Source organism: Streptopelia decaocto (genome assembly GCF_964273445.1).
Source record: "Streptopelia decaocto genome assembly, chromosome: 27".
In the NCBI taxonomy this organism is placed as follows: Eukaryota; Metazoa; Chordata; class Aves; order Columbiformes; family Columbidae; genus Streptopelia; species Streptopelia decaocto.
The window spans coordinates 1,528,847-1,542,307 of NC_138682.1; the positions used below are offsets into that span (position 1 = coordinate 1,528,847).

At 48.0% G+C, this 13,461-nt stretch overlaps 1 protein-coding gene across 1 annotated transcript; it reads left to right on the forward strand.

Moving 5' to 3' along the window:
* Nucleotides 1-219: 219 nt before the first annotated feature.
* Nucleotides 220-10,796, forward strand: SLC48A1 (solute carrier family 48 member 1). Its single transcript, XM_082073713.1, has 3 exons — nucleotides 220-386; nucleotides 9,543-9,710; nucleotides 10,325-10,796. The coding sequence occupies exons 1-3, from the start codon at nucleotides 248-250 to the stop codon at nucleotides 10,459-10,461; spliced, it is 444 nt and encodes a 147-aa protein (XP_081929839.1). The 5' UTR covers nucleotides 220-247; the 3' UTR covers nucleotides 10,462-10,796.
* Nucleotides 10,797-13,461: the final 2,665 nt, after the last annotated feature.

The following is a 13,461-nucleotide window of genomic DNA, read 5'->3' on the forward strand; positions in this document are numbered from 1 at the left end:
CCGTGCCCCCACACTCCCCGTGTCCCTCTGTCCCCATATATTCCCCGTGTCCCCACACTCCCCGTGTCCCCCCGTGTCCCTACATCCCCCATGTCCCCTCGTGTCCCCACACCCCCCATACCCTCCGTATCCCCCCGCCCCGCCCTCCCCACGCCTCCCCTGGGTCCCCCCGTCCGCCAGGGGGCGCGGGGTGGCGGGGCGGGGCCTGTGCGGCGCGCTGGGCGGGGCCGGGCGGCTCAGCGCTCTGATGGCGGTGAGCCGGGCGCTCGCCGTCCGTCTGGCCTACGCGGCCACCGGCGCCCTCATGGGCTTCTCGGTCTTCTTCACCTGGAGCCTGGCGCCGGCCTTCCGCCAGCCCGCCACGGCGGCGGCCGGGGGGCTCTCGGGTACGCGGGGGCGGCGGGAAGGGCGGCGGGAAGCGGGGGGGGAGGTCGGGGAGCCGCCACCTGAGGTAACTCCCGCCTGAGGTAACTCCCGCCTGAGGTAACGCCCGCCTGAGGTGCTGAGGAGGGTGTGAAGTGGGGGGGGGGCACCCCTATTAGCGCCTTTCTGTGGGGAAAACGGGCTGGGGAGGGCGGGGCGGGCTTCGAGGGTTATTATTATTAAGTGACGAGCAATTAAGGACAGTAATTTAAGTTCAGGTACCCCCCACCCTGCGTGGGACACGTTAACTGTATCTCTACTCATCCCTTAGGAAACAGGAAAGTATTTGGGTGTTTTATAACCTCGGTGCTAGTGAAGATGGATTTGTTCTGGTCTTCACCTTGATCCCAAGAAGGTTTTTGCAACATGTAGCAAACTTGTTGTTTGTGGTGGGGTCGCTTTAGTTCGTAGTTGTGTGTAACTCGCAGTGTTATGGAGGGAAAACCTCTGGAAATTTGAGGCTTAAATTGTGTGTGGCCGGTGTTGGTAATGAGAAGGATTTTATTTTAAACTTACAGTTAAAAGCGTTTCCTGGTAAAAGTTTGGTCTGGCAACCTATATTTACATGTGCTTTGTATTTCCAGGAAAGATAAATACCAGCCTCCTGTTTATACGCACTGAAAGCGTCTGTGCCAGGCGGTGTGAAACAGGGATTTGGGCTGCTTGTACAGGCCAGAAGCTGTAAACTGCGCCTTAAAATCCCCTGAAATCAATGAGATTCAGATGCCCCCATTGTTTTTGAGTCTTGGTTAATTAGTGGGTTGGAGCAGAACATCATCCTCTCTCGGTTTGTCAGCAACTCACGTGTTTCTCTGGCTGAATGCCTGGAGGAAGGGCAGAAAGTGAAGTTAAACTTTGTCAATAATCTGGCTTATTTTTGGTATATGAGCAGCACCAGCGCTCCCATGTATGTCGAGGTATTTACTGCACCATCAGGTGCAGAGTTGTGGTTTTCTCTCTGCTTCCTCTCCCTCCAAAGAGCTTTAATTCCAGCTGGAATTTGACACCTCGCTTTACTTGGTGGCAGGAGGAAAGTGGGACTTTTGTGCCCCAGAAATGCACATGAAAATAACAAATAGTTGTTTTATGCCACACGCATGTGCTGCCTTTGTGTTCACAGAGGAATTTCGGAGGTCTGTGCTCTAGAAGGGGGCAGGTGAGAAAGCAGAGGGACGAACCACCCAATACTTTCCGAGCTGAAGTTTAGAGTGTTGTCTGCAGGGAGAACGAGGTTTGTGCGCTGGTTAATTCAGTCTAATTAAGATAATAAGGAGAAAGGTAAGCAAGAAACCAAAAAAAATGGTCATTCATTAGGTTGGACTCTATGAATTTGTGCGATTTTTGCTTTGAAAGGTCTGAAATGGCTATAGGTGGAGTCACAGTAGGATCATAAAGGCTGAAGAACAGATGAAGAAATGTGTGTTTTGGGGTCAGACAAAGCTGATATAGGGGCTTCCTGTTGTGTTAAATTCTTGGCTGCTTTTTCCTGCCCTTCCACTTTTTCACAGCTTGCGTGGGTAGAAATAAGTGGGTGCTTGTTTAGTCATGGAGGAGTAGCCAAAATAAGAAAGAAATCTACATTTTTTTTCTGTGTATCGAAGCTAAGGCCGCTTATTCGCCAAAGAAAGATTGTTCTAAGGGAAAAATCACAGTGCGTAGGAGGTTTGTTTAATGCTCAGACACTGCGGATACTTCAGTCTCAGGTGTTCAGGGCGTTCACTGGGTTTGTTTCTGGCATTAAATCATCCGTTTTTTTATTGTCGTGTGCTAATTCATACTTATTTTTACTGGCAGAGGATGTTTGCACGTGTTTATCTGTTTTTAACTCTGGTTTTTGCATCCCCTGTGTGTTTGTTGTTGCTTTTCTCTTGCGTGTTGGTGTTGATGGGCCTTTGGTTTGTCTGGGACGTGTGTTTTAATGTGTTTATCCATATATTTCCTCTCTTTAAGAAAGTCCCACTGATTCCTGTCTCATTAGAAGTCTCTTTGTAATCAGTTTCTTTATCTTTTGCTTATCTTCTAGAGAAGATTTCCTGCTACGTTTTGCATTGAAACCCGCCCTCCGCTGCAACTTGTATGAACTCTCCCTCACTCTGATACATCTAAAGTAAAGCCTTAGGTATTTCTGTACTCCAAATTTGAGCATTAAAGTCCTGTGGAGGGAAAATTGCCACATACTGATGAGTCTGTAACTAGAGCCCTGAGTTACCTCTAGTTATAAAACCAGAACCGTGTAATTTAAGGTGCTGAGCAAACGACCTTTCCAGTCTTTCCGGTTGGCTTTTGTAATAATAAACTCGCCACACAATGCTGAGTAAAGTCAACTCGCTCATCCCCCGCATCTTAAACGTGCCTCGGGGGGTGCATACTTGGGAATTTGGGGATCTTCCTAGATCAGACACAGACCTTGTGTATCATACCCTTGTTTCAAGCAGAAACACCCAGTTGAGCACCCCGATAACCTGAGGGACAGCAACTTCTTCATTGACTGATCACAGGACCCTGAAATCATTCCAGACTTAATACCGACTGTCTCAGTGCTTTGCCGTTTCATTTTGATCCAGTCACAGTGACTTTTATAATTTACTGCTTGTTTGTATGTTTGACCTTCTCCCCTCGCTGCCTTAAATTAATATTTTTTATTTTAAGTAGGTCATGAATCTCTGAGCAACTGATGTTTTCATTCTGCCAGAGGCAGTTTAAAAGAGAAGAAAGCAATTAAATTATGCCAGGATGTATCCAGCCCTTTCCTGAGTGGCTTTTAATGTTCTTGTGTGTGTATCTTCTCTTTAAATGTAATAGAAAATTGGGGGGAAGAGTTCTGCTCTAAACAGACTTTATTGGCTGTTTCCAAGCTGCGCAGATATTTCTGGTAAAATATGGAGCTTGTGCTTCGCAAATATAAAGCGGAGCAGTATTAAAGCAGCTGCAGAGGAGATGAAACACAAAACGCGCTTTTCAGATGCTTGAACCTTCAGAAATATGTGATCAGTGAAAGCAGTAAAAGCTTGTTTATGCTGAACACAGTAGCTGTTGTATATAAAAGCAGGGACGCTCTGAAGACTCTGATAATTAATCTACCTTGCAGATAGTTAATATATTTATGGCTTATTCCCTCTCCAGGGCTGGGCTCACGTGGCTGAAAAGCGTGGCGGTTATGTAAAGCAGTTTTAAATGTTTGGATTTGCGTATAAACCACGGTGTATTGTTCGACTAAGGGTTGGTTTGTGACCGCTTGAGCTCATCCTCTTAAGGAATGGAGAAAAGAGAAGAAAAGCACGTTAAAAAATGCAGAAAAGCCCACGCGTGGTTCATGCTTCATCAGAACTCAGTTAAGTTGCGAGGAGAGAATGAGTCCCCCGCAAGTGCTGCTGATGTGCTGGAAAATAGGTTGTTTTCATCTTTACCGTGGCTGGTAGAGGCGCAGAGCGCCCGAAATCTCTCAATCTTGTTTCCTGCCTCCAAAAGCGGCTGCGCACAGTGAACGGCTGCACAACAACAAGCTGCAGCGCCAGGTTTCTCTGTGCTTTATTTCTTCTCCCGAGCTGCTTTCCTCCAAACCCAAACGTCCTGGAATAGCAAAGCCCTCGCTCGCACGTGTTCAGAGGGAAATATTGCCAAGCGCAAACCAGTTTTCACTAGAATGCTCCAAAGGCTCCTTCTCCTCGGAGAGCTGTTTTCCTAAAATATAGTGTTGATCCCCAGCTATTTTGGCAGAGGAGCTGGTGAAGAAAACCCATTTTTAACCTCTTCCAAATCCAGCTGGTTTGGCTTTAGCTCCCGGAAGAAAACATTTTACCCTTTCAGGGAGTCAACCCCACAAGACAAAGTCTTAATAATGTAGAAGTAGCAAAAAAATTGAATTAGCAAAGCTCAGGTTCCTTTTAGAGTCTGTATTTCTAACACGTAATAGTGTGTAAACAGCCGGAAAGTGACCGAAGGCTTTGTAAGCGCTCTGAAAAAGTTACAACTGATCGCGCCAGACTTTATATTTTCCAGGGCTATACAAGTTATTTTTAATCTTAATTTTTATTGTCATTTTGTTTGCCTTCATCTTCCGCCATCAATGCACATTTTGAACTTCAGAGGGTGTTATTGCAGAATAGCTTCAAGTATGTGTTTGCTTGAGTGTTTTTTCTATGTTTTGGCCTCCGTTGCACATTTGTTGTCTTTTCCTAGAATCTGCAACAGCCGTGTGCGTCGTACACGCTGTCCTGGCGCGTTCGGCCGCTCCCACAGCTGGGCTGTTGTTCCCCGTCAACAACGCCACTTGTTTGGGAGCGGAGAATCGCTCCGTGCTGATCGGGGGGCTGAGAAAACCTTTTGTTTGTCACACTTGGTGGTTTTTATGTTCGGAGAAGAGGAAAGTTTTGTTTCCCCCGAGCTCACGTTCTGCCAAACTTTCCGAAGAGCTTATCAAAATATTTAGATATTAGTGGTTTTCTGTGCCAGGTTACTGAGGGCGAGATGGCTTTTGAACTCGCCTTTTAGAATTTATTTCAACTTGTTCCAAGTGTGCTGTAAGGTTTTTTTATGTTATGTCTTTACAAAATACCTGTTAACTGGTGTTTAAAAACCCCTTCTGTTTAAAAACCCATGTCTGTCCCTGTGTTTCAGATGCACTCATGGTTGTTGTTCGGGCCAGTTTCCTTTTCCTGGAGCTTTGTGTCCTTGGGATAATTAGTTTTTGATTTACAAGTAACTTTCCCTTTGCTCTGCACTGGAGATCCCTTGATTGTGTCTTACTGAGCGGCTCTTATTTTAGGGTAATTCCAGCCATGATGTGTGGAGTAAATGCTCCACGACAAACGTTTCTCCGATTTTTTGGATGTTATTTTAAGCAGGTGTAACCGGAGCTACCAAAGCACCGTTGCTGCTCTAGAGCTACATCTGCAGGTTCAGGTTTTGCTTCCATTCTACTGGAGAATACAACAGTAGTTGTGGAGAAGGAGGGGATTTGGGGGAATAATTTGAGGGGAAAGTAACCAAGAACCCCCCCTAAACCCACCAACAATCCCCCAGTTAATAATTCCAGACTTTAAATAAGGCAGAGCTTTTATTTCCTATTCCAGTCAAGCCCGTTTCAGTTGTTGAGCTGAACAAGTTGTTGCTGTGTTACCCATGTGGGTTTGTGTTAAACCTTTGGCTCTTGGGGTCTACAAAGTGCGAGATTTTGCATTAAATAAAAACACTCGTGCGGTTTTCATTTCTCTGTGATAATGAAAGTCTTCTCTGGAAATCTACGACTAATTTGTTCTTCTCTCCCCTTAGCTTATATACATTGGTGAACAAGAGGTGATTTTTCTTTTCCTGAGCCCAATTTCACTTAAATTAAACGTGAATCAAGTGTTCCATTCCAGCGCTCGTGGGCACTTTTCCTCTGGAGTTAATTAGAAATAGTGTGGGGCTTTTCCCTTGTTCTGAGCAGCACTGGTGGGTTTCAGGTGTGATCTCACAAGCTCAGGACGAGCAAATTAAGCAATTCAGAAGCAAGTCCTCCTCTCATTTCTCCTACTTGTCCATGAACACCTCATGCTGATGCTTTTTGTGCCGGCGTTGATGTTTTTCGGTGTTGCGAGCTGCTTTAACTTGTTGGGATGCTTTTATACTATTTTAGAAAAATAAAAAGAAGAAGAATCAACTGAGAGCCTCACCGAAGGACCCAAGAGCTGTAGGGGTGCGAGGGAGAGGAGACAAACGAGCTGGAGGAAACTCCTTTTCCCCCAGTTTCACGGTAACGAACTTGACATTGGCTGAGCTGCCCATGAAAGGACACCCCATGTTTAACAACCATGCGAGTGAACTCCATGGTGAAGTTGTCACAAGGTTGTGGTTTTTTTGCTTAGTCATGTGTGAGGCAGCGAGTGAAGAATTAACCGAACACACGTTTCCCAAATAGCTACATTTTGAGTGCTGGATCAGGCTTTTGGGGCAGGGGAAGGAGGAGGGTCAGGCCTGGCAGCGAGGGGACGATCAAGTGACAGCTCATGTGGACCTGTCACAGCACTTTTGGTGGGAAACACCAGCGACTTGACTCAGCAGTTCCAATAAAATGTGCCAAGTCATCTGAAAGCACCCAGGCCAGGGAAGCAGCTGCTTTGCTGACTGCAGAACGCAAGTTCCCCGTTTTTTTTTGAGGTCGAGCTTGCTAGAGCACGAGCTTAAAGGTAATACCCAGCGGAGGAAGTGGTTGTTTAAGGAGCTGAGCGCTGGGCTTTTCTACCAAATCCTGCGGCAGGATTTTTGAACATTAAAATTTCTGGAGCCAGAAAACGCAATTAGATTTTGCTTAAATACAGCGAGTGCGGCCAGATGAAGTAACGGGCTGATTCTGCTTTTCCTGTTCAATAAGAAGTCCGTGAGCTCCGTTTGTCCTGGATATCAGCACTTTCCCCCCCAGCTTTTTAGTTTTTTAGCTTTTGTCTTTGCTTTTATTTGGTTCTTCTTTTGAAGGTTTGTCTTTTTCCCACCCATCTCTTTTGTGGGCCGCTCCAGAGGGTATTTTAACTTCCTTTGGCCCATCCCAAGACACCAAAATGCCAAAAGCATTGTCAGGATTCTTCTGGAATGGATTCCGTGTGTCCTCAGCTCAATTTGAGGTGCCCCAGCTGTTGTCTGTGTGAGAAATGAGCTGAGAGGTCCTTGGGAGCCAAAAATCCAAATCCAGTGGGTTTGTGCAGCTCTGCTCATCTCTCATTTTGACGCAGTTGTTTTCCTCTGTGCTCTGTTAAGCCTTGGGAAGCTTTGCTTATAATAACCGTATCCAGTATCAAATGAGCTCTGGCAAGACTTGACTGTCCTTAGTATTAAAATATTTATCTTGTAGTGGGCAAGGCTGAGTTTTGCTTCCTTTGATGTCGAGAAGAAGCCGCAGAGGGAGGTCTGTGTTATTGCAGGGTACCATATAAAGCAGCCTGGCATTTTAGCGGTGGCATAATTATTATTATTATATTTATTTATTTTTTTCCCCTGCTGCCTTTAAAATAAAATCTAGAGAGGTGGCAGCAGCAAAGGAGAAACACAAACCGGTTCGTTGCGCCACTGGAGGTTCCAATTTCAGAAGCGCCGCCGCGGTCTTTGCCAAAATGAGTCAAATGTTTTAAGCCTGGAAATGGCTCTAACTATAGATTGAGAGAGTGGCTTACAGAATCACAGAATGGACTGGGTTGGAAAAGACCTCAGAGACCATCAAGTCTAACCCTTGGTCCAACTCCAGTACATTGACTAGATCATGGCACTAAGCGCCATGTCCAATCTGAGTTTAAAAACCTCCAGGACGGTGAGTCCAGCACCTCCCTGGGCAGCCATTCCAATGCCTGACCACTCTCTGCACAGAATTGCTTTCTAATCTCCAGCCTCAATTTCCCCTGGCAGAGTTGAAGCCCATGGCCCCTTGTCCTATTGCTGATGCCTGGGAGAAGAGCCCAATCCCCACCTGGCTGGAACTGCCCTTCAGGTAGTTCTAGAGAGTGCTGAGCTCAGCTCTGAGCCTCCTCTTCTCCAGACTAAACAAGCCCAGCTCCCTCAGCCTCTCTCCATAGGGCTTGTGTTCAATCCCTTCCCCAGTCTTGTTGCTCTTCTCTGGACCCGCTCCAGCACTTCAATCTCTTTCCTGAGCTGAGGGGCCCAGAACCGACCACAATACTCCAGGTGTGCAGAGCACAGGGGAAGCATCACTGCCCCTGTCCTGCTGACCACGCTGGTTTGGATACAGGACAGGACACCATTGGCCTTCTTGGCCACCTGGGCACACTGGTGGCTCATGTTGAGCTTCCTGTCCATTAGTCCCCCAGGTCCCTTTCTGCCTGACTGCTCTCCAGCCACTCTGTGCCCAGCCTGGAGCGCTGCAGGGAGATTTAGTAGCGCTTAAGGAGATTTGGTCATAGTCTTCAGCCCTGCGACTTAAGCAGAGGAGCAGCTTGCTCTAATTGGAGGTGGTGAGGGGTTGTAAATGGGGAATGACAGGTGGGTTATAAAAACCTGGGGCTTCGAAACACAAACAGTTTGTACATTGAGCACCTCTTGGAGGTTTTCTGAAGTGTGGTGAAAAGGTGGCAGGTTTTAGGACAAGTTTAGGGAAGAACATGTTGTTTTTCCCTATATCAGGTGCTATTTATTGTTACTTGGATGGTTTCATCCCTTTTATTCCTCCTTTTTGATGAGAGAGTTGGGATTTGGTTACGGACTAGTCACCTAAGCTTAGGCAAATGCCTTTTGCTCTTCCTACTAAAGCCGTAGTAAATCTGACTCTTCTTAAAAAACAGTATGTATGTATAAACTGTACATGCTCAGATATTTGTCTGGTTGTGTAATCCAGACATTTCTGGCCTAGGCCCAAAAGCACAGCGTTGGATGTAGGCCACCTTAAACCCTTAGTGCTTTGTCATAAGTGGGAATTGTACATACAAATCATCTGGGAGGTGAAATTCTGCGCCTCGTTATGTGAAATTCTTGAAGCATTCGGAGTTTTGTATAAATTGACTCTTTATGAGGTTAATTAGGGCTATGTTGGAGGTAGTGGGTGTGATGTGAGCGCGTAACAGGTCCTGGATGTCTTGATTTGGGTGTCTAAAATGAGCCGTGCTCTTCGTCGTTGTTTCTGTATGTAAAGGGGCCGCCCGGCTGTGGGGGAGAGGTGCAGGAATTCTTGGCTTGTGGCGTGTAAGGTGGTACGGAGAATTAAATAAAAGTGCACTGAGCGTACGTCAAATGGGTCTGCATGAAACAGGAAAACCAACAAGTTATTCCAGGGAATCATTTGATGAGCGAAGTCATTGACTCATTTTGGTTGGAAGGGCCCTGTAAGATCGTTGAGTCCACCCGTAATGTAACTCCAGCGCTAAACCACATCCCTAAGAACCTCAAGGCCTTTCTGTGCTCGTCTGGGATCAGGATTTGTGTCTTAGAGCCTAAAACCTGGGGTATGGGGTGGTCGGGAGAGCGGTGCCTACACAGAGAGCAGTTTACTCTGTATTTCCCCTCTTTGCGGAGGACACGGCCACAAACATTGGCATTATTTGGCACTTTGGGTGGGGGTTTTTGATGAGATTTACATTAATTAGCCAGGTTTGGGTGTTGCGGTGCCCAGTACTGATTGCCCTTGCTGTCTGATCGAGCAGGTGTTCTGGCGCTCTGGGCCCTAATCACGCATGTGATGTATGTGCAGGATTACTGGAGGACCTGGTTAAAAGGGCTGAGGTTCTTCCTCTTCATCGGGATCCTCTTCTCAGCCCTCTCCGTGGTGGGATTCTGCGCATTCCTCGTTCTGGCCATCACCAAACACCAGTGTAAGTATCCGGGAAGAGGCAACTGGGAGAAACAACTTTTTCCAGTGTTGTTTTCCTCTAGGAACTTGTATGAGTATGCTAAAACTTTTTATCAAGTTGCAAGCTTGCTTCTGTGTTCTGTTCCAGTAACCAGGTTGAAGTGCACCAGTGTTACTTATTAAATATCAGCCGCGATGATCGATAAAAGCATTTTTAGGAGGAAGATGTGTTTTATTTCCTCTGTTTTCCTCCCAGATGTGTAGATTTGTCTCCCCTTGCTGTGGTGGGGGAGAAATTAAGGCCTGGGGGTTGAGGTTGGTTTCTTGAGTTGCACGTTTCTGCCATGCAGGAATTTACACCAACTCCATCCTTTGGGCCCCAAGAAAGGAGGTTTTGGGGTGGCCAAGTGGGTGATCTTCATATCCCGAGAGATAACAGTGACTTTGTGAGTGACCAGAACATTCTCCTGTGGCAGAGATGAGGAAATTTTACAGTCGGAGTCGAGAGCGCTGGGATTAAGACACAAGATCTTTACATGCAGGTTGAAAAACTCCCAGGAATGCGGGGCCGAGTTGGGTTCTTTCTAGTGGGATAAATGGGATTTTAAAATGTATCTGTATCCTTTTCTCCCCTAGCCCTGACTGATCCCAGGAGCTACTACCTGTCGTGCGTCTGGAGTTTCATGTCCCTGAAATGGGCCTTCCTGCTCAGTTTGTACGCGTACCGGTACCGGAACGAGTTCGCGGACGTCAGTATCCTCGGTGACTTCTAACACTTGGACTTCAATCCTCGCAGAAGGTGCTGGAGGTTCGAGTTGCCCCCCGAGGGCACGATGCACGCGAGAGGCGTACGAGAGGCGGCGAAGGAACCCACGCAGGGCCGCTTGGTTTGTCTGTCTGCAGTAGGGGGCTTTTCCTAATTGCTTTTACTCACCTCTTTAAAATGTGGCTCACAGTGTCAGTCTCGTCTTTCTGTAACGTCCCGGGGAGTCCCTGTGAGGCGCCAGACGCCGTCTGCTCGCACACGGCACACGCTTAGCGTTGCGACAAAATCCAGGGGGGGCTTTTAGGTGGAGGGAGGTCCCATAGGTTCATGCAGCACCCAAAACATCTCATCCTGGGGAGCAAAGCCGGTGGGAGCCACAGATATGTGCAGCAAAGAACCCTCTGCGTGAAAGTGGGTTCTTTGTGTTGCTCCTTGAAGAGGGAAATGAGCTTTTATTTGCGGCAGGAGGTCCCTGTGTACCTGCCAGCCAGTGCCCCGCGTCATCCAGGGGTTTTTTGACCCGTTGTACACAAAGTCATCTTTCTCTCCTCTGGATGAGCCCCGATGGCCAGACCAACAACAGAGAAACCCTCGTCACGTCGGGGCTCTGTCAGAGGTGGGCAACGTTGCTTCTGCCTGCTGCCCAGGAACATCTTTAAAAAGGAACTTCATACCATATTTAACACTCCAGCGTGTAGTCAGGTGTTTGAGTCAAAGATGTGCCGGGCAAAGCCTCACCTACCCGAGCCTCTGCGGAAATGTGAATATGATTCATCTAAAACTGCAAATCTTTTGGTAGGCAGGGCTGTGTTTCCTTTTTGCTCAGTCTGAAGGAGTCTCCCAGTTCTGCGCGTCCCTGGGCGCTGCTGGAGCCTCCGCAAACTCCTTTTTGGAGGAATTGTTTTGTAGTTGGGTGACAGGTCCTGCTCAGGGGTTTGTGGCCGTGTGAGGTGTGAGCAGAAGGTTCTATGTGCTGTTGCCAGCCCAGCTTGTTCTTGTGCCACACAAAACCCAGCCTGTCCCTTCTCTTACATATCCCAGCATCGCGCTCTGGCTTAGCGGTGACCAAATCCCTCCCTGCGCTCAGAGGTTCCATCCACACCTGTGCTGCTCCGTGTTTTGCAGTGGAAAGTGAGTTCTGCAAGCACACGGCAGTTCATTCAAGCTGGGGAGAGACTTGGGGAGTGTTTGACACCATGGGGAGAGACTTGGGGAGTGTTTGACACCACCCCTCCATCGCATCCCCCCGTTTCTTGGGTAGGAAGATCCTCGAGTGACTTAACTAGACCAAGGAACATCTTTAGGTCAGTGTATAACCCGAGGTCAGAGCCAACTTTTGCCAGGGGACCTGCTGGAGTCACTAAACCCAGACTAAGGCTGCAAATGCAAAAATACTCTTAATTAGGAGATTAACACTCAGCTTTTAAATACTAAAATCCCCCTTCCTGCTGACGTGGGGCTGCCAACCTGCCCGGCCAGGGACGAAATAGCTCATCTCTCTTCTCTGTGAAGTTTGCAAGTGGTTTTAGCGTTGGTCGTTTCAAGAAGCCATCTCTTCGCTTATGTTTCCCCCCACACAACGCTGCCCACGCGTTTGCGGGGCCGGTACAAGCCCCGGTGCCGATATTGGGGTGTCCTTGTCAGGCTGATGGAGCTCTGCTACACCTCACAGCAAAACATTATCCCTCTTTGTCATTAAATGATGCCACTGGCATCTCGTAGCGGCTCCTTTCTTGGGCACGTGTCCCATCAGCTCACCCCGGAGTGTTTTAAAGTTGATTTTTGTGACTGTAAATTCGCCTACAAACAGCTCACTGAATCGAACCTGTTTTCTCCCTGACGTGTTTTAGCACTGGAATTTATACTAGCATCTCAGCTTTTTAAAAGATGGTGTGTGTAAATATCTATTTTTACATTGTTTCTGCTTCATTTGCAAGCTCAGTGTCAGACCCGGTCCTGCGGTGGGGTGGTGGAATTCACAGCGGGGCTCACTTGTGTGTATCCCAGTGTCTCCTTGTACTAAACGACACTATAACCTGTACGTGACACCACAGTGAGAGCAGAAATACAGCGTCTTTCTCACCAAACCGGCGTCCGGCGTGATTTTTCCTTCTCAAGCGGTTCAGTTCTGGCTCTCTCCTTTCCTTGGTGTCGGTCTGCGGGAGCATCGCTCTTTGTGGGAAGGACAGGGCTGAGTTGTACAGAATATTTTGCTTTTTGGGGCCCCAGCCCTGTCGCTCTCTGTATTCGCACCTTTATCAGCACCCTCAGCATTGAAATCCACAGGTGGTGATGGTTTTTTTCTGTCACAAATCCCTTCGCACTTTGGGACTTTAAGCTGTTATTTTTGCTGTTAGAATGACACAGTCCCGGTCTCTTTTATCCTTCTCACCGTCTCTCTCAGAACGTGCTGTAACTGTGTGTTAATTAACCTGGTGACGATCCAGCCACCCGAGGCAGCTCTTTGGTTTATTTTCCTCCGATTTCTCTTGCCGTGTCCGCAGCCTGAAGAGACAGCGCAGGCGCTCGCTGGTCTCATCCGGGTGGATCAGCCACGTTTCAGCCAAGCTCTGTCCATCTGGAGGAGGAGTTGGAACTCACCCATCGATTTCCCAAAGGGTGGAGAGAACGGGATGCTGGAGCTTGTGATTTTTTTCGTGGGATTCTAGTGGTCGCTGGCTGTGGTGAGAGCCTGTTTGGTGCTGGTGGTATCTGGCCAGGCTCAGATTGGTGGGGATGATGCATTTGCTGTCGCAATCTCCGAGCATGGGGTCCTGTACTGGGGGCATCTGCACAGCCGGTGGTGCTGGTGGAGGGACCCGTTCTGCATAGAGTCACAGAATCATTTTGGGTGGAAAAGCCCCTCAAGATCATCGAGTCCAACCGTTCCCCACCCCTGGCACTGCCCCATGTCCTGAGAACCTCATGTCCGTCTGTCCAACCCTCCAGGGATGGTGACTCCAGCACTGCCCTGGGCAGCCTGTTCAATGCCCCACAGCCCTTTGGG